Below are 25,984 nucleotides of genomic sequence, written 5' to 3' on the forward strand. Positions count from 1 at the left end.
AGCACCATTGTAAACAATCTCACCCCTCGGTTTTCTACAGGTTCGCTGGTATCTACACTCTCATTCTCACGTGCTTTTTCTCTTTGCTCCTCATACTCGATGGGATAGTAATTGGATTGAGCTCTTTCATTCTCCAGGAAAGCCTCGCTTGGGTTGAAGTACTCCTCACTCGCATTGTGCCTGGGGCCATCATCGCCGTCATCATCAGTCCCATGATTTCTGAGCACGATGTTACCATCCGTAGGCTCCACCAGCAAAGGCTCAGAAAGAGTCTTTTTGTCCATCTCCTCATGGTTGCTGATAACTTCAAGGCCAGGCTGTCCTTCTCGGCTCTGCCATTCTTTATCTTGATTGGGCTTACTGATTTTTGATGCAGTTTCCTCTTCCATTTCTGCATTGGAGTTTTCCTCTTCTTGTTCTTGGCCACCCTGTTCAAATTCATCTTTCTGCATCTTGCTTACTTGAGTTGGTTGATAGGACTCTTCCAAAATATCATCAGACTGTGTACTGTCTTCTTCCTGATTGCTGGTAGAATGCTGCTCGGGAACTTCTCTCTCCCTTTCTTGGTTATCATTGTGGGTACCAATTTTACCTGGCTCTCCCTCATCTCCATTTGGGATATTTGGACCCTGCTCTTGGTTTCCTTGAACACTTAGGTCTTGGCTATGTTTGCTGCTTCCGTTCAACTGAGGATGTGAGTCATTTATAGGTTGTCCTCGGTTTTCCTCTGTCTCTGTGATGCTTTCTTGTTGATTAGAATCTACAATGGAACTAACATCATGACCAAGGAATCTCTCGGGGAGTTTTTCCTGTGGAGGCTCACTCATATCTTCTTTTAGGTCCAGTGTACCTTCAGTTGGTGTATACTCCAAATTCTCAGTTAAGTCACTTTCACTTTTCTCTTGATCCTGTAATCCCAGGTGTTGGCTGTAACTCTGGTCCTGATCTGCTGACTGGTCATGGTTTTCCTCCTCTGACTTTAGTACTGAAGATTTTTCAGGCTAAAGAGAAAAAAGTTTATCCTTGAAACAAATGATTATGTCATATCTACATCATATTTACAATTCATAAGCCAACATTGAATATTTCTTAATTCTTTTTCTTCACATAATGTCTTATAAACTTACTTTTGATGTTCTTCACATTCGATAGCTACAAGTTTAACCTGAACTTGAATTTTTTGAAATAAAACAATTATGTAGCACTTCAGCCCAAGAAGTAAAACTCATTAATCCTTACAATTCTGTTAGAGATTGGAGGCAGTTGATGTGATCATCATCTTAAAAAAAATTAAACTTAGAGTGAATCAGGTAGTCTCTTTGACCACGCTTTAGAATTGAGACATTGAGAGACAAAAGTCTGTACTAGTATAACCATGTTACTTTTACCTTATGAGTGGGATGGTCTTCTATGGATACTTCAGTTTCATTTTCTGCATCTTCGGCCCTTACAGTGGGGATTGCAGTGTGCTCAGATGTTACCAACATTTCAGCCTGTTGGAAGGAACTCAGGGAATCAGCAGTTGGGTTGGAATGATCAGATAGGAACCTTGCTTGTGTCTGAAAAAAATTAAAAACTGGTTTGTTATTCATGCCTAAATGTTGTTTAAAATTTCTAGCTACTTTTTTCTTGTCATCATTGTTAGTAGTAATATATTTCATTTATAACATCAGTTAAAAGATATTCTCTAGAATTTTAAAGATACAAGCAAATAGTCAGAATATAATCTTAAGTGAAAACAAAATCCCAATCATGGTGAAGAAAGAGTTATATATGCAGAGAATGGGGGAAGATAGGGCCAAAATGATTTCAATCATAGCAACCTTTGATTTTTGGAATTATTTTCTGTGTTTTTCAAACTTTTACAGAGCATTTGTACTTTATAATTTTGAAAAATGTTGTTTAGCATAAAGTTGAAATCAAATTAACCATAGGCTATAGCATGTGTGCATTTTCTTAAATTAACTTTTAAGTACTCACTGATAATAAGCAGAAAAAGTTATAAACCCTTTATTCAATTTTTGCATACTTTCCTAACTCTATCAGTCTTATATTCACCAGGAAATCATGTAGTAAAAAAATAATTTAATCTTGAACTAATTGAAAAACTGTATGAAACAGGACACCAAGTCTAGTAGGGCTGAACAACTATGGAGTATTATTTCCTTTATAGGAATAGCTCTATTTCTTGCAAGACTGGAGGCATAGATGAAGAGCTGGGCGGTGATACATGATGGAGAAGTTGAACAACTGGACGTAGAGATAAGAGACCTTCCTTCAAGTCTTGACTCTGCTATTTACTACGTGTGGTGGTTTGACAAATTGTTCATCTGTACTCTCTCATCTCTCAAGGTGCGGTGAGCAGAAATATCAAGATAAGCCTATGTATACAAGACATTTTGTGAATTTTAAGGGGTAACCCAAGTGAAAAATTACTATTGCTAGTAGTAATATCACACAGTGGTAATAATATGAACTGTCTGATCTCTTAGGCAGGAATTCATCACAGATCTTTATTAGAGAGGTACTGTGAGCACTCATGTCAGACAGGTCCAGGTATAAGTATAAAATTCAGATTTTATTTGAATTGACTTGTCTTTACTCCATTACCAGGTCCTGTAGTGCTGATTATGTAATGTAAAGAAAGTCGTGGAGTACAGGATTTTATTGATTGATTTAATTTTAAAGTGAAATATAAATTACTTTTTTAAAGTTGTTATTTCCTATTGGAGTATAGTTGATTAACAATGTTGTGTTCGTTTCAGGTGTACAGCAAAGTGATTCAGTTATACATATACATGTATCTATTCTTTTTCAAATTCTTTTCCCATTTAGGTTGTTACATAATACTGAGCAGAGTTTCCTGTGCTATACAGTAGGTCCTTGTTGGTTATCTATTTTATTCTATTCTATTCTATTCTATTATTTATTTAGTTAGTTAGTTTTTGGCCACACCCCACAGCATGTGGGATCTTATTTCCCTGACCAGGGGTCAGACCCACGCCTTCTACATTGGAAGGCAGAGTCTTAACCACTGGACTGCTGGGGAAGTCCTGTATTGTTTTATTAATTTTTATTGGAGTATAGTTGCTCTACAACGTTGTGTTATTTTCTGCTGTGCGGCGAAGTGAATCAGTTCTACGTATACATATCTCCACTCTTTTTAAGATTTCCTTCCCATTTAGGTCACCACAGAGCACTGAGTAGCGTTCCCTGTGCTCTACAGTAGGTTCTCATTAGTTACCTATTTTATACATAGTCGTGTATATATGTCAGTCCCGATCTCCCAGTTCATCCCTCCACCCCCAGGATTTATTTTAGATGTGGTTTCTTCCCTTGCTTCTTATTACCTTTTAAACTAAAAGGAATAATCATATTTGAAAAAATTTCCAGAGAAGCCATTTTTAAGAGGAGCGTGGGGAAAGAACGGTGGCCAGTTTGGCAAGTTGCTGGCAGGGGCCTGATGGAGGATAATAGTGGAGGAGACTTTCGGCTTATTAATGGAGAACTGCTCCCTGTCTCTGCACCCTTCTTCCTCCACGCCCCCTCAGCAAGCTGGAAGAAATGCAGCAGCTTATCTTTCAGAAACACAGCAGTTTATCTTTCAGAAATTTTCAGAAAGTGAAATTCTGTTTCATTCTCTCCACATGTAACAACATACCCTCTGGAAATCTGTGTGGTTTCTCCGAACCATACAGAACTCACTTATTTCTGGAGAATTCAGGCAGGCAGGGAAAATGATACAAGATTTTTAACAGGTATATCCTTTGAGAAGATAGTTTTTTTTGTTTGTTTGTTTGTTTTGCAGTACGCAGGCCTGTCACTGTTGTGGCCTCTCCCACTGCGGAGCACAGGCTCCGGATGTGCAGGCTCAGTGACCATGGCTCACGGGCCCAGCCGCTCCGTGGCATGTGGGATCCTCCAGGACCGGGGCACGAATCCGTGTCCCCTGCATCGGCAGGCAGACACTCAACCACTGCGCCACCAGGGAAGCCCGATACTTAGATTTTTAACACGGGACTGAGTCTATGAAAAAAATTTTCCTAGCAGGGAAACATCTGGAACATGTCTATATGCAGGCGTGTCATTCAAACATTTAGTTCAAAGACCCTTTTGATGCTTGTTTACATAGTGGCAACAGCTGCAAGGGCAAACCGCATTTTCAAGAGAAAACAATGGTCCTGTGGGAACTTGTCTCTGTGCTGAACATATTAATTATTCCACTTCTGTAATCTCAGAGGAGAATTTATAATTACAGCTGGAGTAGCTCCTCGTTACTTAAGCATGATTCTTAGCAGTGCTCACAAATTCTTTTTTCTAAGAACTACTTGGTCTGGGTGGCATGGTGTTTATCCTTGCTGACACATCTGTCAACAAGAAGCTATCCAAAAAGCAAGGACAGGGACTCCCCTGGTGGTCCAGTGGTAAAGAATTTGCCTTACAATGCGGAGTACACGTGTTCGATCCCTGCTCAGGGAACTAAGATCCCACATGCCGCAGGGCAACTAAGCCCGCGTGTAGCAACTACTGAGCTCACACACCTCAACTAGAGCCCATGTGCCGCAAACTACAGAGCCCATGCGCTCTGGAACTGGCACGCCACAGCTGCAGAGCCCACGCCACAGCGAGAGAGAGGACTGAGTACCACAACGAAGAGCCCAAGTGCCGCAACTAAGACCTGATGCAGCCAAAAAGAAAATAAATAAATAAATCTTTAAAAAAAAAAAAAATGGAGTATGCCAGTGGGGAAGAGCAGAACTTTTCACTAACCAATGAACAATTTTGTCTCACACGCCTCACCTAGAGCCCATGTGCCGCAAACTACAGAGCCCCCGTGTCCTGGAGCTCGCGCACCACACAACTAGTGAAGAGAAAACCTGCACGCCACAACTAGAGAGAAGCCCGTGCACCAAAAAGAAAGATCCCGCGTGCTGCAACTGAGACCCGACGCAGTCAAAAATAAATAAAATATATAAATAAATAATAAATAAATCTTTAAACAACAACAAAAGCAAGGACAGACTCTTAGACGTAGTAGAGAGGGAAGGAGAGAAGGAACAAGAGATAACTTGCTTTGTCTATTTCAAGGAGGTTGATTCATCCATTTGGTGAAAAGGAAAAAATGGCACAAATCCTTTAGTCTGATTAAGGATGATATGGATCCTTTGGGAGATATCCAAATGACCATCCAAGCTACGGTCCCATTAAATCAACAAAGACAACTTTCAGGTATTTTGAGGCTGCTGACATGGTCTCAGATGATCTGATTTGTGTGTGGCTGATTTATTGCAGTGGGAATGGTGGGGCTAGTATATCTGGCTGTGAAGAAAAGAAAGTTCTGGTCCTGTCTGCTTTCAGCATGTTTGCTTGGACGTACCCCCAAGTGTGAGTTAGGAGCTGTTTTATGGTTACCATATCATTTCCTATCCCTAACCTATTGGGTCCTGCTTTCATGATAGACTCAGAATTACTCAGCCAGTATGTATTGATCTTGAAGAAAATGCTGCTGGCGAGTGTGGGTATTTGCTCCTAGATTTCTCATACTAATTTCTTAGATTTTTCATATTAGCCTGGTGAGCTTCCATAGGAGAATTTATTTCTTCCTGTTCTCTTTGGTATTTGGGCATATTCCCTGGCTAATAGACTGTTAGTCAACACTTTCAGCTGCATACTTGTATCTTATAGAACCTGTTAGCTCTTAAAGAAATATATTTTTTGTTGACCTTTTTTTTGTTGTGTCTCGCGGCTTGCAGCATTTTAGTTCCCCAACCAGGGATCGAACCCAGGCCCCCTGCAGTGGAAGCATGGATTCCTAACCACTGGACCACCAGGGAATTCCCAAGAAATATATATTTTTTAAGTACCTTATTTCATTTTTACTAGTCATTCATTCCTTGCTTGGGAAAAAAATAATTTGATTAAAATAAAAATGAACTTATCTACAAAACAGAAATAGAGTTACAGATGTAGAAAACAAACTTGTGGTTACCAGGGGGGTAAGGTGGGGAAGGGATAAATTGGGAGATTGGGACTGACATAATGGCCTAGATGGGAAAAGAATCTAAAAAAGAGTGGACATGTATGTATGTATAACTGATTCACTTTGCTGTACACCTGAAACTAGCACAACATTGTGAGTCAACTATATGCCAATAAACATAAAAAAATGAAAAAAGAGAACTTCAAACCATTCTATAAGAACATTTTATTTATTTATTTATTTATTTAGGGAGGGTGGTCCCTGATTTATTTCTTAAAAATTTAGGGCTATATAAAATCAAAAGCACCTCGTAAGTGATATGATTAACATGCTACTAAGTAAATAGTGCAAGCTGAAGAACATTTTCTTTTAAATGGAGGATTTCTAAATTGAATGTCAGGAAGGAGAGATGTAACAATAGAAGAAAGGATATTTACCGGGATTGCAACTGCAGTTTCCAAAATGAATAGGAAAAAAATCACAGACTTCATTTTTCTAGACCTGTAAACCAAGAAGATAATTAGCAGTAGTGGGTAAAATTTCCTTGTAAAAGATTAAAAGATACTCTGCTTAGCAAATATTGAACTTGATACTGTCCTTTGTATTTAAAGGCAATTGTTGTCCTTGTGGACTAACATGTCTGAAAAGACCGATCAATGACAGTTTTTACCCAATCATGTCCCTCTGAGAATGACTCCTTGATTTTTTGGCCCAGCTGTGTTTGGCAGAACCTGTCTTTGTTTTGTTTTGTTTCTATTAATTTATTTCTTTTATTTTTGGCTGCGTTGGGTCTTCATTGCTGTGCACGAGCTTTCTCTAGTTGCAGCGAGTAGGGACTACTCTTTGTTGCGGTGCACGGGCTTCTCATTGCCGTGGCTTCTCTTGTTGCGGAGCACAGGCTCTAGCGCGCAGGCTTCTGTAGTTGTGGCATGCGGGCTCAGTAGTTGTGGCACACGGGCTTAGCTTCTCCGCGGCACGTGGGATCTTCCCGGACCGGGGATCGAACCCGTGTCCCCTGCGTTGGCAGGCAGATTTTTAACAACTGCACCACCAGGGAAGCCCACCTAGCTTTGTTGATGACTGTGCTTTCTTGGATAAAGGCTTTATGCAGATCTTGGTTCTGAAGATTTGTGAGTGTTCACAGTGAATGCAAAAGTCACAAAGTGAAGTAATATAGTGGGTCAGGTTTGGATTAAACGAACTGCTTCTTTGGTGTTGGAGAAACTCATACATTCAATAGAGATTTTTAGAAATGAGACATTGCACTGCCCTAGAGGGGCCATCCATGTTCACTAATTTAGAGGTCGCACATTGGGAACCTGTGAGCTGGTGGTGGCTTGCAGATGGGTTGGGTTTGGCAGGCACTGTGTGTTTTAAACTAGCATTCTAAAATCTGGAGATTTCATGTGAAAGTTCAGATTTGTAGTTTCTCTTGAACCGTTGGGGCTCTTAGCACCAATGTGTCCTTATGGCAACGCTGGCTGGATCTGAGTTGAGACTATCACCTGTAAGTGATGCTGGCAGTTGTACCTGGTCTGTCTCATTTTTGTTATTTGCCATGCATTTGAGTTTAATTAGTTCCAAATGAACTTACTTAGTTTAGAGATGAAACAAGTGAGGCTCAGGGAGGCTAAGTAAATTGGCCTCCACATGAACTCTTAAAAGAGTGGGCTGTCTACATTTTCTTGCAGAGTATCCCTAAGCCTGGTAGTCTGAACTCTGACTGGGATTAGGGGTACACTTTTTATTCTTTAATAGAGATTCTCTGGATCTCCCAGAACTGGAATATGACTTTTCAAATGATTTTTTTTTTTTTTTTTTTTTTTTTACTGTACGCGGGGCTCTCACTGTCGTGGCCTCTCCCGTTGCGGAGCACAGGCTCCGGACGCGCAGGCTCAGCGGCCATGGCTCACGGGCCCAGCCGCTCCGCGGCATGTGGGATCTTCCCGGACCAGGGCACGAACCCGTGTCCCCTGCATCGGCAGGCGGACTCTCAACCACTGCGCCATCAGGGAAGCCCTCAAATGATTTTTTAGAGTCATAGCTTTATATATAAATACATGCATAGAGCTTTAAATATTACTTTGATGTTTATAAAGAAAGTGAGGAATTTCTTCTGCTAGTTACTCAATATTTTAAAATAAATGCTTAAGTGGGTATTTACAAATATCTTAATATTTAACATTATTCAACTAATTTAATACTGTAACAGCTCTCACTTCACACACACATGCACACATGCACACAGTACTCTTCTTCCCCTCCTTCCCCTCCCCCTCTTCCTAAAATAATTGTATCACAATTCTTATTTAAATCACTATTTGACATCATGACAAGGTAAATATTCTTCATAGCTGAGCCAAGTAGCAGTTTCTTGTGTTGAATAATACTTACGTTTCTTTTCTTGAACAATATTTTGTTTTTGTCTGGACCTAGAAATTGTCTCCCTTTTCAAAGTACCTTCCCATGTACCCATCACTTATTCTTCCCAAATTTTCCAAGGTAGGTGAGGCTATTAAAATAAATCATAATCTAGAATTTAACGTTCATTCACTCTTTTCACCAGTATTTATTAGGTTTATGGAACTCTAGTCATTTATATTTTAGATCAGCATATTATTACTAGTCTACTGTTTTGGAAAACCATTAATATAGTATAGTTTCAGGCAGGGTCTCTTTACCTTGGCACTATTAACATCTTGGGCTGCATAATTTTCAGTTGTGAGGGCCGTCCTGGGCATCGTAGGATGTTTAGCAGCATCCCTAACTTCTACCCATTGTATGTCAGTAGCAAGTCCCTCAATCCCCACCAGTTATGACAACCAAAAATGTCTTTAGACATGGCCAAGTGACCCTGGAGGGCAAATTCACCTGAGTTAGACTTACTGTCTTAGTAGAAGGAACGTGGTGCTTTGGGATTAGAAACACATGTATTTGAACTTGAACCCAAACTTGCCATCCATGTAATCTTTGGAAAATTACTTAACCCTCTGAACCTCAGATTCCCCATCTGAAAATGGGGATAACGTCTGTGATGGTTAATTTTATGTGACAACTTGACTGGCCTGTGGGATGCCCAGGTATCTGGTTAAACATGATTTCTAGATGTGTCTGTGAAGGTGTTTCCAGAAGAGATTAGCATTTGAATCAGTAGACTGCATAAAGCTGATTGCCCTTCCAGTGTGGGTGGGCTTCATCAGATCTGTTGAGGGCCAACAAAAAGTTGGAATAAGGGAGAATTTGCTCTCTCAGCCTCCCTGTTTGAGCGAGAACGTTGGTCTTCTCCTGCCCTTGGTCTGGAACACATACCATCAGTTCCTGGTGCTCAGGCCTTCAGACTAGAACTGCACAGCTACATGAGATCACCATGCTTACTGGGTCTCCAGCTAGCAGAAGCCAAATCATGGAACCTTATCAGTGTATATAGTTGAATGAGCCAATTTCTTATAATCAATCTCTCTCTATATATAAACATAAACATAAACACATATCTATTCCCTGCCACCCTGGAGAACCCTAGTACAACATCTAATTCAGTTTTGTGAAGATTAGAAGAAATAGTATTTGTAAAAATGCCTGATACCTAGGAGATGGTCAATACATCTTTCTTCTTTCTTTTTTCATTTTCCATAAAAGTCAAATTGCGATTCTTAGATAAACAACTTAGAGCCTCAGAAAATAATAGAATTTAATTTTTGCTGTGAGGTCAGAATAATTTTCCAGTGGACGTTTAGAGTCTCTTTTGCCCACACATTTACCAAAGCTCCCTTTAACTCGAGGAGTCTTTCCTACGTTCATCACAAATAACAATGGAATTAGGCTAAGGCACCGTTAGCACATTTCTTATAAATGGTAGCGACATAAAGAGGAAGCAAAAATCAGCAAAAACATTGTGGGTTTTAAAACTAATTTCCTTCTGATTTTAGTTTTTATAGCACTATGTATAGCTAATTAAACTTGAGAAAATATTTCCCTTTGATTTGATCATAGGATCTCACAAATTCCCTTCACTTTCTTAAATCTAATGCAGCTGAATGAGTCAAAAAGAAACATGTGCCCAGTTGGCCAGAGCTTGCGTCACTCATCTACTCTCTTATTCATTTATTGAGCACTTACTAGACACTGCCTAAGCACAGGGCCACATGGTTCCTGTCTGAAGAGTTACAAACGAGGAAGTCAAGTAAATCAGTGATTTAGTATTATGTGATGAGTATGTACATAGTGCTGTGGAAATACAGATAAGAAGCATTTACAGTTAGGTAGTTAATATTGCTAACATTTACTGAGTCCTAAGGGCTTAAGTTATAGGCACTGTTCTGAGGGTTTTGCACATAGTAACTCTTTGAATCTTCCCAACAATTCTACAAGGTAACACTTTATTTTCATCATTTTATTAGTAAGGAAACTAAGGTTAAGTAACGCGTTCAAGGTTACTCAGTTAAGTGGCAGAACCGACATTAGAGACCTAGCTGTTTGGTTTTATGTCCGTGTTCTAATCAGTACTCTATACTGCCACTGTATAGAAAAGACTTTCAGAGGAGGGAGTTCTTGACCTGAGATCTGAAAAACCACTCAGTACTAGTTAGCTGTGTGAAAGATGGAAGGGCAATCTAGAGGGTGGAAGCAGCATGGGGGAAGGTCCAGAGTCATGAGACAGCATATGTTTGAGTTGCTAGGGTGTTAGTGGGTGAAGCAGAGGGAGATAAGGCTCAAAACAAGGCAAGTCTCTGTGCATTAAACTAGGAATTTTAAGTTCCAGTTGAAAAGCTATGGGACTTCAATGACTGTAAGTGGGGGAATGATATAATCAGATCTGAGTGTTAGAAAGGGTCCTTGGGACAGCGATGTGGGGGACAGATGAGTAGAAAGACTTACTAGCAGGAATTGCAATATCAAGATGACAGGTGGTCAGAGCCTTAAATTTTGCCTCTGGTCTTGAGAACGGGAAAGAGAAGGATAGAGCCAGCTTGTACTGGCTCATGAGAGCCAGTTGTTAAATTTCCAGGAATTTGGTGAGCTGGCTATTAAACAAAGCCATCACTGAAAATTAAAGTATATACACTTACAATTTAGTTATATTAAAAACAAAAGAAATAAATACTCAGAGCTCATCATTTTATACTTATTTTACTACTTTTACTGCTACTACTCTCTTGAAGTTATTTATGCCTGTTGTATCTGTAGGTGGAAATACTATATAATGTGTGGTAATGCACTTCTCTTCCCAATTCTATTCAGTGATGTCACATTAGTAGCTTGAAATCAACCATGGTGGGAGGATTACACCATGGAAATCATCAAATGCTACTCATCCCCCATCCCCTGCAAAAGCTGGTAGCTAAACATTTGCCAGTATACCACTGGATAGTTATGAGAAATATTTAAAGCCGGAACAGATAAGACACAACGTCAAATTGTATACTGTGGGAAGAAGCAAAGGAAGAGTCTTGGGCTATCACATTTCTAATTTGGGCAACTGGGTAAAGGGTGGTGGTAATACAAATATAAAAGATTATAAGAGTTTTAGAAGAAAGATGATTCGTTTTGGACTTGTTGGATTTGAGTAGAGATATACTTAAATGAATGAGTCTGGAGGTAAGCATAGAGTTTGGGGCTAAAGGTATAGTTTGAGTGTTTTTCGCATGAAAAGCTATACAGTGAGTAGAACAGAGGGCAGGAGCCAGAACCCTGGTGAGTGAAGACCATTAGGTGCCATTAGAGGATGGGAAGAACTAAACACACAAAGGATGAGAGAAAGGAGAGTCGCATAAGAAAAAGAAAACATTAAATGTTACAGAGAGGTCAAAGTAAACAAGTCTAGAGATTCTCCACAGCACTTGGAAATGCAGAGGTTACTGGAGAGTTGAGGGAGTGTATTTTTGGTGCAACAGTGTTGGTAGAGGCCAGTCTCCAGTGACTGGGGAGTAGATAGACAGTAATGGAGTGAAGACAGTGAGTGTAGACCACTCATAAGATGGTTGGCCATGAAAGGAAAGAGAGTAAGATGGAGATGGTAGCTAAAGGGGAAATACGGGAAACTTTTACTTGTATTCAGATGTGGTCCTCCAAGTCTTTTCTATGCTGAGGGGGAGACATAAGTAATGAATGAGAAGATAGATGGGAAGAGAGGAGACGTGGTAAACATCATGGCCTCCAGGGACCTGCACCTCCTGGGTTTCATACCCTGTGACTTTGTCCTTGGCCTTGTGACTCGTTCTGGCCAAAGGGACATTAGCAAGTAGGATGCCAGCAGAGGCCCGGGAAGCACTTGCAAAGTGGGATTTGTCCTCCTGTGGAAGCCATCTGCCATGCTATAAAAATGCTCGGACTAGAGGCTGGTCCAGACCACTGAATGATAAGCAGCCACATGAAGAGAACCCTGGAGGATGAGAAACCACAAGGGATGGCTCAGCCCCAGTTAAGCTCCCAGCTGGTTGGAGCCTCATGAGTGACTCCAGACAAAGTCAACAGAAGAATGACCCAGTTGAACTCAGTACAGATTGCAGAATCATGTGCAAATAGGGGGACTGGTTTTAAGCCATTTAATTTGGGGCTGGATCGTTATGCAGTAATAGATAACTGAAATGGGGGAAAACAGAGAAGTTGCCTGAGTCATTGGGGAGGCAATATTGCACAGTGATTAAAGACATAGGCTCTGAAATGGGACTTCCTAGGCTCTAATACTTAATTTGCATAATCTTGGGTAAATTATTCAGCTTTTAGGAACCTCCGTTCTTTATCTGTAAAATGATAATGGACATTAAGTGAGGCAATAGACTCTCAGTAAGCCCTTGATAAATATTTGCTGGTCTCATATAAGCACAGGTGGAAGGTTTAACTTTGAAGAGAAGGAGACTCTTTGTTCTTCCAGACAAAAGGGAGGAAAAACTGTAAGGATACGTTGAGGTGAGGCCCCAGAAATATCAGTCATTAAGTTGGACTTAGTTACACCTTCCTCACATTTATGTAGCATTTCACAGTGTATAAAAGATTTTCTTGTATACTGTTTCATTTTATCCAACAAGAAAAGGAGGGTAGATAATATTTAGCTATAAAGAAACAGAAGCTTGAAGAATATAAATTATTTGGCTAAATGCGCAAGACTGAAGAGGTGAGCAAGGACTAGAATGCTGCACTGTGGACTCAGGATCCAGGGTTCTCACATGGTCTCGCAGAACAGGCTGCAAACTAGAAATGAGAAGTCTGGCTTTGGGCCCTAGTACTGCCAAGTCCTAAATGCTCCTTTGAGAAGATTACTTAATCTCTCCAAACTTCATCTATAGAATGGGAATAACAATTCCAATGTCAAAGGGAGCCATTGAAGTGGGGAAGCTCTTTGCAGACTCTGAAATAACATACACGTGTAAGTGATTATTATTTCCATTGCTCTGCCTGGTGGCTGTCATCAGTATTATCATTATAGCCATTTGTGTCTTATATTTAGTGTGGTATAAGGGAAATGAATCTTTAGTGTTCCTTATTTTTTCTCCTCCCTCTTTTCATGTCTTCTTCCCCTTGGTGATATCAAGCTACCCAGGAGTCCTAGTTACAAAATATTTTCACATTTAGTTCACTCAATGAAACAAACTCACATGTCCTATATCCCACATATTTAACTTCTAGTTTTCTACATGCAATGAATCCATAGGTAGAAGATAAGAAAATGTCTAAGTTAATGTCTTTCTAGTCCGGGTAAGAGGTATCTTCACATTGGCCTTAACCCAAAGGAGCTATAGAGCTATAGAATGCTAATATTCTTGGCATAGCTGTGGAGAAGACATGAAGGCAGGATAAGTATAGGGTTTGTCATATGAGCTTAGGTGGCCAGTTGTGCAGGATTTGGGGGAGTCAACCCCAACTTTCGCTGCATGGTCCGTGATTATTTACTGTGTCCCAGGTTGGAACTATTTTTTAGGGGTCTCATGTTTATTTCCATCCTGAAATCAAAAAAATTTAAAGACAGAATATGGTTATATCATTTAGAATGATCCAAGTCAGGGAGACCTTCAAGATGCTGGAGGAGTAAGACATGGAGATCACCTTCCTCCCAACAAATACACCAGAAATACATCTACATGTGGAACAACTCCTATAGAACACCTACTGAATGCTGGCAGAAGACCTCAGACTTCCCCAAAGGCAAGAAACTCCCCACATACCTGGGTAGGGCAAAAGAAAAAAGAAAAAACAGAGATAAAAGAATAGAGACGGAACCTGCGCCAGTGGGAGGGAGCTGTGAAGGAGGAACAGTTTCCACACACCAGGAAGCCCCTTCAATGGCAGAGACAGGGGCTAGGCAGGGGGAATCTTCGGAGCCATGGAGGAGAGCACAGCCACAGGGGTGCGGAGGGCAAAACGGAGAGATTCCTGCACAGAGGATTGGTGCCAACCAGCACTCACCAGCCCGAGAGACTTGTCTGCTCACCCGCCAGGGTGGGCGGGGGCTGGGAGCTGAGGCTTGGGCTTCGGTCGGATCCCAGGGAGAGAACTCTGGTTGGCTGCGTGAACACAGCCTGCAGGGGGTTAGTGCGCCACGGCTAGCCGGGAGGGAGTCCGGGAAAAAGTCTGGACATGCCTAAGATGCAAGAGACCATTGTTGCGGGGTGCACGAGGAGATGGGATTCCTTCCCTGTATGCTCACAGAGGCAGAGCACAGCCTAAACGAGCTCCAGAGACGGGCACGAGCCACGGCTATGAGCTCAGACACCAGAAAGGGGCATGAATGCTAAGGCTGTGGCTGCACGCACCAAGAATCCTGTGTGCAAGCAGAAGTCACTGTCCACACCTCCCCTCCCGGGAGCCTGTGCAGCCCGCCACTGCCAGGGTCCCGTGATCCAGGGACAACTTCCCCGGGAGAACGCACAGCGCGCCTCAGGCTGGTGCAACGTCATGCCGGCCTCTGCCCCTGCAGGCTCGCCCCGCATTCCGTACCCCTCCTTCCCCCCGGCCTGAGTGAGCCAGAGCCCCCTAATCAGCCGCTCCTTTAACCACATCGTGTCTGGGCGGGAGCAGAAGCCTGAGGGCGACCTAGATGCAGAGGTGGGGCCAAATCCAAAGCTGAACCCCAGGAACCGTGCAAACAAAGAAGAGAATGGGAAATCTCTCCTAGCAGCCTCAGAAGCAGCGGATTAAATCTCCACCATCAACTTGGTGTACCCTGCATCTGTGGAAAACATGAATAGACTTTAAAATAAAGACTATTACAAGAGACAAAGAAGGACACTACATAATGATCAAGGGATCGATCCAAGAAGATGATATAACAATTGTAAACATTTATGCACCCACCAGAGCAGCACCTCAATACATAAGGCAAATGCTAACAGCCATAAAAGGGGGAATCAACAGTAACACAATCATAGTAGGGGACTTTAGCACCCCACTTTCACCAATGGACAGATCAAGCAAAATGAAAATAAATAAGGAAACACAAGCTTTAAATGATACATTAAACAAGATGGACGTAACTGATATTTATAGGACATTCCATCCAAGAACAACAGGATACACTCTTTTCTCAAGTGCTCATTGAACATTCTCCAGGATAGATCATATCTTGGGTCACAAATCAAGCCATGGTAAATTTAAAGAAATTGAAATCATATCAGGTATCTTTTCCAACCACAGCACTATGAGACTAGATATCAATTACAGGAAAAAAACTGTAAAAAATACAAACACATGGAGGCTAAAAAATACCCTACAAATAACCAAGAGATCACTGAAGAAATCAAAGAGGAAATCCAAAAAAACCTAGAAACAAATGACAATGATAACATGATGACCCAAAACTTACGGGATGCAGCAAAAGAAGTTCTAAGAGGGAAGTTTATAGCAATAAAATCCTACCTCAAGAAACAAGAAAAATCTCAAATAAACAATCTAACCTTACACCTAAAGCAATCAGAGAAAGGAGAACAAAAAAACCCCAAAGTTAGCAGAAGGAAAGAGATCATAAAGATCAGATCAGAAATAAATGAAAAAGAAATAAAGGAAATGATAGGAAAATCAATAAAACTAAAAGCTGGTTCTTTGAGAAGATAAAAAAAAATTGATAAACCATTAGCCAGACTCATCAAGAAAAAAAGGGAGAAGACTCAAATAAAAAGAATTAGAAGATACCCCAAACTAGACAAGGACGTCACAAAGAAAGAAAACTACAGGCCAATATCACTGATGAATATAGATGCAAAAATCCTCAACAAAATACTAGCAAACAGAATCCAACAGCACATTAAAAGGATCATACACCATGATCAAGTGGGGTTTATTCCAGGAATGCAAGGATTCTTCAATATACACAAATCAATCAACGTGATACACCATATTAACAAATTGAAGGAGAAAAACCATATGATCTTCTCAACAGATGCAGAGAAACCTTTCGACAAAATTCAACACCCATTTATGATAAAAACTCTCCAGAAAGTAGGCATAGAGGGAACTTACCTCAACATAATAAAGGCCATATATGACAAACCCACAGCCAACATCGTTCTCAATGGTGAAAAACTGAAACCATTTCCTCTAAAATCAGGAACAAGACAAGGATGCCCAGGCTCACCACTCTTATTCAACATAGTTTGAGAAGTTTTAGCCACAGCAATCAGAGAAGAAAAAGAAATAAAAGGAATCCAAATCAGACAAGAAGTAAAGTTGTCACTGTTTGACAATGACATGATACTATACTCAGAGAATCCTAAAGATGCTACCAGAAAACTACTAGAGCTAATCAATGAATTTGGTAAAGTTGCAGAATCCAAAATTAATGCACAGAAATCTCTTGCATTCCTGTACACTAATGATGAAAAATCTGAAAGAGAAATTAAGGGAACACTCCCATTTACCATTGCAACAAAAAGAATCAAATACCTAGGAATAAACCTAACTAAAGAGACAGAAGACTTGTATGCAGAAAACTAAAAGACTGATGAAAGAAGTTAAGGATGATACAGACAGATGGAGAGATATACCATACTCTTGGATTGGAAGAATCAACATTGTGAAAATGACTCTACTACCCAAAGCAATCTACAGATTTAGTGCAGTCCCTATCAAACTACCAATGGCATTTTTCACAGAACAAGAACAAAAAATTTCACAATTTGTATGGAAATGCAAAAGACTCCGAATAGCCAAAGCAATCTTGAGAAAGAAAAATGGAGCTGGAGGAATCAGGCTCCCTGACTTCAGACTATACTACAAAGCTACAGTAATCAAGACATTATGGTACTGGCACAAAAACAGAAAGATAGATCAATGGAACAGGATAGAAAGCCCAGAGATAAACCCACGCACATATGGTCACCTTATTTTTGATAAAGGAGGCAAGAGTATACAATGGAGAAAAGACAGCCTCTTCAATAAGTGGTGCTGGGAAAACTGGACAGCTACATGTAGAAGAATGAAATTAGAACACTCCCTAACACCATACACAAAAATAAACTCAAAATGGATTAAAGACCTAAATGTAAGGCCAGACACTATAAAACTCTAGAGGAAAACATAGGAAGAACACTCTTTGAAAAAAATCACAGCAAGGTCCTTTTTGACCCACCTCCTAGAGAAATGGAAAGAAAAAGAAACAGATGGGACCTAATGAAATTTAAAAGCTTTTGCACAGCAAAGGAAACTATAAACAAGACCAAAAGACAACCCTCACAATGGGAGAAAATATTTGCAAATGAAGCAACGGACTCCAAAATATACAAGCAGCTCGTGCAGCTCAACATCAAAAAAACAGACAACCCCATCCCAGAATGGCCACAAGACCTAAATAGACATTTCCGGAAAGACGATATACAGATTGCCAGCAAACACATGAAAGGATGCTCAGCATCACTAATCATTAAAGAAATGCAAATCAAAAGTACAATGAGGTATCACCTCACACCAGTCAGAATGGCCATCATCAAAATATCTACAAACAATAAAAGCTGGAGAGGGTGTGGAGAAAAGAGAATCCTCTTGCACTGTTAGTAGGAATGTAAATTGATACCGCCACTATGGAGAACAGTATGGAGGTTCCTTAAAAAACTAAAATTACAACTACCATATGACCCAGCAATCCCACTACTGGGCATATACCCTGAGAAAACCATAATTCAAAAAGAGACATGTACACAATGTTCATTGCAGCACTATTTACAATAGCCAGGACATGGAAGCAACCTAGGTGTCCGTCGACAGATGAATGGATGAAGAGGATGTGGCACATATATACAGTGGAATATTACTCAGCCATAAAGAGAAACAAAATTGAGTTATTTGTAGTGAGGTGAATGGACCTAGAGTCTGTCATACAGAGTGAAGTAAGTCAGAAAGAGAAAAACAAATACCATATGCTAACACATATATATGGAATCTAAAAAAAAAGATGTTTGATGAACCTAGGGGCAGGACAGGAATAAAGACTCAGACGTAGAGAATGGACTTGAAGACACAGGGAGGCAGAAGGGTAAGCTGGGACGAAGTGAGATAGTAGCATTGACATATATATACAATACCAAATATAAAATAGATAGCTATTGGGAAGCAGCTACATAGCACAGGGAGATCAGCTCGGTGCTTTGTGACCACCTAGAGGGGTGGGATAGGGAGAGTGGGAGGGAGACGCAAGAGGGAGGAGATATGGGGATATATGTATACATATAGCTGATTCACTTTGTTATACAGCAGAAAGTAACACTGTAAAGCAATTATACTCCAATAAAGATGTTAAAACAAGCAAACAAACAAAAATGCAGAATAATCCAAGTAGGAAACCACTTCAAGTTTTAATTGTAAAGCAGATGCCTATGTTGTAGTTTTAAAGATAGGACCTTGTGGAACAATCCAGTATCTGTTTAGAATGTAGAAGACCTTGAGTTCTTCTGCTGTGTTCCAATTTGTCCTGCAGACCAGTCACTGGGCATTTTTATCTCACTGAGCTCATTGTATTTGTCACACACTGATCAAAAATAATTTCACAGCCTTTAGCTTCTTATTTTAAGAACCGAACAAATGCGCTGATTTGTATGAATAAGACAGAGTGGAGAACTTTCCTGGGAAACAAGAGACTTTTGAAAACAACTGTCAAACTGAAGACTACAGGAGTCTTAATTAGCTGATGCTTGCAAAATACTTCGAAAATGAAACCCATGGTGTTCTTGCTAAGTATGATGAATACCATTTATTCTTGGATAAGTAAAACGTCATATATTTTGAGACATTTGAATTTGCATGCGCTCTCTACAAGATGCAGATTTTTGCAGAAAGAGCAAGTGAAACTCTATATGAAAAATGCAGAAGTGAGACAAATTTTTGAATAGAGTTATTATTCTTGAAGATGTAAATATGCAGTGATGATGTGAAATTAGATGAATATTATTTTGCCTAAATGTGTGAGCTGATTCAAAGGCAGCAGTATAGCTGAAAGAATACGTGGTATGAAATTGGAAGATCTAAGTCCAGACTTGAACTACTTTTTACCAGCAGAGAGACTTCAGTCAAGTCACTGGTTTCTTCATCTACAAAACAGGAAAAATAATAGTAGCTTTCCTACTTATCTTCTAGGGTTGTTTTGAGACTCAAAGGTGATCAGATAGTCATGTGATAATTTTATTAACTGTCAATATGAAATGAAAGATATTATTTCTTTGAAACATTGATAAGGCAAAAAATGGCTTAATAACCCTAATAAGTAATAATCCACAGATTATTAATTCATCCTTTTACTTACAGTTTTTAAGTTATTTTTTTCTTACCTTTGTCCCATTGTTTCTTCTCATGGGTCTAGAGAGGTTAAAAATGAGAGATGTTGGGGAAATTCAAGGAGAGCCTTTTCCTTCTCTTAGGAACAAAGTGTCTCATTACCAAACTTTTAGGAGAACCTCATCTGGAATTTTAAAAGATGACTGCTAGACTCCATTTTTTAGGTATGGCCTTTCTAGGGAAGCCCAGGATTTAGAATTTCAAATGCCTGCAGTTCTTCTACTGGCTGGCCCATATACCATCAAAACGATTATCCAGATGAAACGTTTGACGTGGCAGAAATAGGTCTTCCATTAAGAACTAAACGCCCACGAATGTCAATTCTCTTCTAACTCATGCGAATAGCTGTCTTGACACTGTTTCTAACATTTTTCATTTAATATGTATAAACAGTATGGTAAAGTAAAGATGCCTATCAATTCTTTGCTGTTCCTCCCATTGAGAGGTGAAGTTGAATTCTCCACCCCTTGAATCCAGACTGGCCTTAGTGACTTATCTGACCGAACGATTGAGGCGGAATTGATGTTCTGGGACTTTGGAGGTTAGCTCATAAGAGGCCTTGGACTTTTGACCTTAATCTCTCAGAGTACTTGTTTTGGGAGTTCCAAGCCAGTTTGTAAGAGACTGTCACACCACAGAAGACACTGTTCATGGTCCCTGCTGATGCCAGCTATCCATGTGTCCTTGCAAAGGCACAGTGTATGTGAGCGGAGCCACCTTGGACCCTCCAGAGTGGCTCACCTGCCAGCTCAGTACCTCTGAGTGACCTGCCCAAACTCCTAACGCACAAAATCTTGAGAAATTGTGTAATAATTGTTGTTTAAAGTCACAATTTGTAAGCAGCAATGAAGAATTGGACTGAACATTAAATGTCTTGAGTGCAATATTCATTAGAAATAGAATAACTTATGTTCATCAAAGTATTATTTTATTGAAAAAGTAGGTTCTTATCGTTGACTGTTTAATATAGTAGCTAATGCCATGGCTTATATTTTTTGAGATTTTACTATGCACCAGGTACTATGGTAAGTGCATCACCCATGTATTCCCACCTGTCACCTCCCCTCCACTTCGTAGAGTATCCATCCATCCAATGAGAGCTTTCTGCACATCTCCCTGTGCCACTATGCCCAGTCTTGAGTGAGGAGCATGGAAGCCAAGGGAATTTCCAAAGGGGTGGCCTTGACATTCTCAAAGATCTCTCTCTTTCTAGCTCAGGAGAAATTAGTATGTTCTGTCTGTTCTACAATGTGTAATTGAGGGATCCCTTTAACTATATTTAGAGGATCCCCACAGGCTTATCTTAGGCAAGACTGTGCGGTAGCCTTGTTCCCACACCTCTTCATCATTCCTTTCAGAGTTCCTCATCTTACTGTGTCATCCACCACTCACTAATCTCACTGGGTCTCATTTCACAGCTTCATTCGGGATGGCCCCCTGGAGGCAGAGCTCTGCCTCTCTCCTTAGGCATTTGCCAGTCCTTCAGAAAGTCGCCACCTCTCCCTGCCCTGGGGTGTAGGGGAGGGATGACTTTGGCCACATTTAATTGTCTTTGCTCAAATCATACTCTGTTATCTGTCCTTTAAGTTCCTCTTTCTCTGTGAATGCGGGGCTTTCTCATATTTACAACTATTTATTCCTCCCTGCTTTTTTGCATATTCTTTGGGGTATAGACTTTTGAGTATGGCCAGAGGTGGATGTGCCACAAAGCTAAGAAGCTTAAGTTTCAGGGCTCCTCTCTTTTACAGGCTCCTTACAAATCCCTAGGCCTCATTTTGATCTTTTAATTTTTTTCACTTTTTTGAATTTGTCAAGTTTTATTTGTGGCCAAGTACATGTTATATATACATATATATGTATATATATGATATAGAGATATACATGATATTGGAATATATATAAACATACAAATGTTTTATTGGCATAAGGTAAAAAAAACATGTTCTGTATTTGTATGTTTTGAAGTTCTATACACATCTATTAAATTGAGCTGGTTGATTTTAATACTCAGATCCTCTATGTCCCAGCTGAATTTCTATCTTCTAGATCTGTCAGATTTTGAAAGATTTATATTGGAATCTGTTACTGTAACTATGCATGCGTTTTAAAAATATTTATTTATTTTTGGCTGCGTTGGTCTTCATTGCTGCGCGCGGGCTTTCTCTAGTTGCAGAGAGCGGGGGCTACTCTTCGTTGTGGTGCACAGGCTTCTTATTGCGATGGCTTCTCTTGTTGTGGAGCACGGGCTCTAGGCACACGGGCTTCAGTAGTTGTGGCTCACAGGCTCAGTAGCTGTGGCTCATGGGCTCTTGAGCACAGGCTCAGTAGCTGTGGTGCACAGGCTTATTTGCTCTGCGGCATGTGGGATCCTCCCGGACCAGGGCTTGGATCCGTGTCCCCTGCATTAGCAGGCGGATTTTTAACCACTGTGCCACCAGGGAAGCCCATGCATGCATGTTCTAAAATGAGGTTCTTATTTTATTTTTATGTTTTTATTTTTTTTTAAAAAGAAGTCCCAGGACTTCCCTGATGGTTCAGTGGCTAAGACTCCACGCTCCCAACGCAGGGGGCCTGGGTTCAATACCTGGTCAGGGAACTAGATCCCGCATGCATGCCACAACTAGGAGTCTGCATGCCGCAACTAAAGATCCCACATGCTGCAACGAAGATCCCTCATGCTGCAACTAAGACCCGATGCACTGAAATATCAAGCAATCAATAAATATTTTAAAAATTTAAAAAAAAATGAAAAAGAAGGTCCCACACATTGTGTAAACCTCTGCTTCACAAGTAATGCTCACCTGAATGCCTGTGGCATTTGTCATGTTGCAGGACTTAGTAACATCTGAATGATTTGCTTCATAGTCCTAACAGCATGACAGTTCACCTTTTGAAACCTCCCTAGCCCCTAAAATGATCAGTTACATGAATCCTATTCTTTTTCTGCATTTAGCTCTTCTCTCTACCCACTAAGTTATTTTATTCTCAACCTTCTCAAAGTTTCTTTTCTCTGAATGCCAGGTTCTTAGCTTTCTCCTCTGACTACTCTTATTTGAATTTCCCTTATTAGTCAAACTCCACCAGCATATAAAATGTCTTTGGATTCAATGGAAATTGTCTCTCTTCTTTAGTTAATATAGTAAGTCGGTCGTTAAGTTCAGCTGGTTGGGAGAAGAATTTCAAGTGTTTCAGCTCTGTGAAAGTACCAAGAATTACTTACTGGGGTAATTCTCTTCCGGGATTGAGAAAAACAGCAAATTATACCTAAGAACAGTTCCAAGTAGCCTCATTCTCATGGCGTTGGGACCCGCTGGGGAACAGCGGTGGGCTTTGATGAGTAGTTTTTGTGTGAACCGCTGATGAAAGCGTTCACTTCAAGCAGAAGTGCCTTCAGGATTAATCATACTTCTCGGGTGCCTTATTGAGAGCCAACACACTGAATAGGGGAAAGACTGCTCGCCCAGTGGTACAACGTTACTCATTACCTGCCTTCTGTGAAAGAAGCAGATACAATAAACCCCAGCAGATTTAGTGGCTGAGGTTTGAGGAGTTCTTTGAAAATAGGCTGAAAACCTAGGCTTATTTATGCCCTCAGAGGGGAAGCCCTGGAAGATTTATTCAAGCAAGGAGAAGACACGGCTTGTCTACAGCTGTACATTCTGCCTTTCCCGCATTGGGAAGAGATTATTTTTCTCTGAATATCCAGATACCTTCCACTTGCTGCCCCCAGTCCACTCCACACCCACTCTCCTGCCTTCTCCGCCCTGAGCTGTCGCAGGGCCCGTGTGAACTGTAGCATCAGGTTCTCTTGCACAATGGTTTCTGTTGGGTTCAGCCAATGGGGTGCCCTGGCAGGAGAGATTTGAGGGAAGGAGGAGAGTAAAACCAGGGTGTGTATTTTCTCAGCGCCGTCTCTGTGACTCTGTCCCTCTCCGGAAGGTCACAGCCCCTCTCAGTGTCCCTGGCTCGTACAAGCTTAGCTTTCACTAGTCTATTCCTACAACACCTTGAGACTTCTCTATGCCCTGCCCATTCTTCGGTCAATCGTCCCTTAATTCCACTCTCCTCAAATCCCCAAATTCAGTTTTCCTGCCGGGATCTGTCATTTCCTTGCTAGACCTTGACCCACAGTACTTGATCCAAATTTAGGATTCATGGGTTTGAATATAATTCAGACCCCCTGCCAGCAAAGCTGTGCCCTGCTCCCCAGTGATGCCCTGTTTCAAGTCTTTCTATAGTTGCTATGGGTTTGTATAAAGATTATTTGACGATGAAGACATTTGAGATTCAACAGTGAAGCCTTCTCAGAGCATCCCTTGTCTGACTAAAAGCAGAAACTCCTGAGAAATGAGAACTACCATAAATTCCCTCTTCAGGGTGGCTCTATTCCCAGTAGAGAGAACAAGGGTAAATCTACCAGTTTCCTCTCCAGGGCAGTTTTATCACCTTGAAAAAGACAGAAAAACCACTTATACCTTTATGACAAATATCATAAAGTCTCGTATCTCCAGTTTGTTCTAAAAACCCATTTGTCTTTCCTAAAAAATCCTTTTGTTCTTGCCACAGAAGCTGTTTCTCTCCCTTCCCTTTCTCCTACCAAGTTAGGTTTGTAAGCCTTTAACAGTTTAAGGAGCCAGCTACTTTTGTTGGCCTCTCTATGCATATAAATAAATGTTTTTCTCCTATTAATCTGTATTTTATCCATTTAATTTGCAGGCCCCAATTACTGAATTTAAGAGGGTAGAGGAAAAAGTTTTTCCTCCCTTACATTGCCTTAGCAGGTGCACATATTTCTTTTTAAATGGAGCATAGCAGTCCTCACCTTTGGAGAGAATCAAAAGTTACAAGGTATTAACACGTGACTAGCACTCAATAAACTTGATTTCACCCAGGATTTAAAGGTGTTCTGGAATCGAAGAGTATTAGAAAGAAATATGGGCATCTAGCTCTGGGAGTGTTTTGTGTTGGAACTTGGCATTTTCACTTTACCCTCCTATTTCTCTTTTCATGTAATTGCTTGAATGTTATGGCGCCAGGATTGCTCTGGAGACTTGGGAAGTAAATCAGTCTCTCTGTTCTTTTCCCTTCCATTATAGTCCTTTCCCACACCAAAGGAAACCCAATTCATTAGCTTAGTCCAACTGAACATTTTAAACATTGTCCTAAATATACTGGTTTGGGCTTGTTAGTCCCAGAATGTGTAGAAATTTGCCTAATCAAGGGTAGTCTAATTAGGACTTCCCTGGCAGTCCAGTGGTTAGGACTTCACGCTTCCACTGCCGGAGGCACAGGTTCCTTCCCTGGTCAGGGAGCTAAGATCCCCCCATGCTGCATGGGGCAGCCAAAAAAAAAAAAAAAAAAAAAAAAGAGAAAGAGAGAGAGAGAGAGGGAGAGAGTAGTCTAATTAAAACAAAACTGTATTCTGCATGAATAATGCTGCACAAGGGAGTCTGTTGTTAATTCTTTTTGGATAATGACTATTTGGGGTTTCACGGCACTAAAATGTACATAGCACATCCAGTAACAGGCTGGGCTATGGATGTCTACAGATATTAACCCTGTTAACAAGATGCTGGGAAGCATGAGGTGAGTCAGCCACCTCCAGCCATGACCACAGCCTCAGACCTTACTGTGGCCACCATCTAAACACAGGATTTAAGAACAATAAAACAACAAAGAACCAAATGTAGAGTAAGCGTGGGCTGGAATTTTTGTGTGCCATCTTTTGGAAAAGAAAAGAAGTTAGTCAGATCTCAGGCTATAGTAACCTCCAACATTCCTACCCAGAGTATTTTTCAAATTATAAGAAAACATTTATATGCTTTTGAAATCAGTCACTTTAAATTGTTTTCCTACCGCAAGAAGACATCAATCAGTTGTTTTTATCGGTGACCTGGTGCTGTCACTTCCCACCCCTCCCTCCCCCTTGCCTATCCAAGAAGCTACTGAATGCAAGGTCACTGCGAATGCCGAGGTCTATGCCAAAATCTTGAAGCTCCCAGTTTAAAACAAAAGCTTCCAGTAGTTTCCTCTACCTATATTTTAGGAAATTACTGAGAAGTTTTCCTAGAAAGAGCTTCATCTATACCCCGTGTGTGAGGTCCTCAAAGCCTGCTGTTGGGGAGCAGCAGGAATTGGGGAGCAGGGAAGAAAAGGAGAAGGAAAGAAGACCCTTGGGGTTCAGCATTTGTGTTTTGTTTCTTCTGAATTCCAACAGAATGCTGTGTAGATTTAGAGTTAGCTCAAAGTTGC

The 25,984-nt window shown here is 40.7% G+C and overlaps 1 protein-coding gene across 2 annotated transcripts in view; it reads right to left on the reverse strand.

Annotated features, from left to right (window-relative positions):
- The window catches only part of SPARCL1 (SPARC like 1), a 54,363-nt gene that overhangs the window by 18,919 nt on the left and 9,460 nt on the right, over positions 1 to 25,984 (reverse strand). For both annotated transcript variants that reach the window (XM_065877111.1, XM_065877113.1), the window contains 3 exons: positions 6,418 to 6,481; positions 1,389 to 1,559; positions 24 to 1,001 (listed from right to left, as the gene is read on the reverse strand). In XM_065877111.1, the coding sequence (XP_065733183.1) occupies positions 24 to 1,001; positions 1,389 to 1,559; positions 6,418 to 6,471 (1,203 nt within the window). In that variant the 5' untranslated portion in view covers positions 6,472 to 6,481. The remainder of the gene's footprint in view (positions 1 to 23; positions 1,002 to 1,388; positions 1,560 to 6,417; positions 6,482 to 25,984) is intronic.

The sequence above is a fragment of the Phocoena phocoena genome, chromosome 5, assembly GCF_963924675.1.
Source record: "Phocoena phocoena chromosome 5, mPhoPho1.1, whole genome shotgun sequence".
Taxonomy (NCBI): Eukaryota; Metazoa; Chordata; class Mammalia; order Artiodactyla; family Phocoenidae; genus Phocoena; species Phocoena phocoena.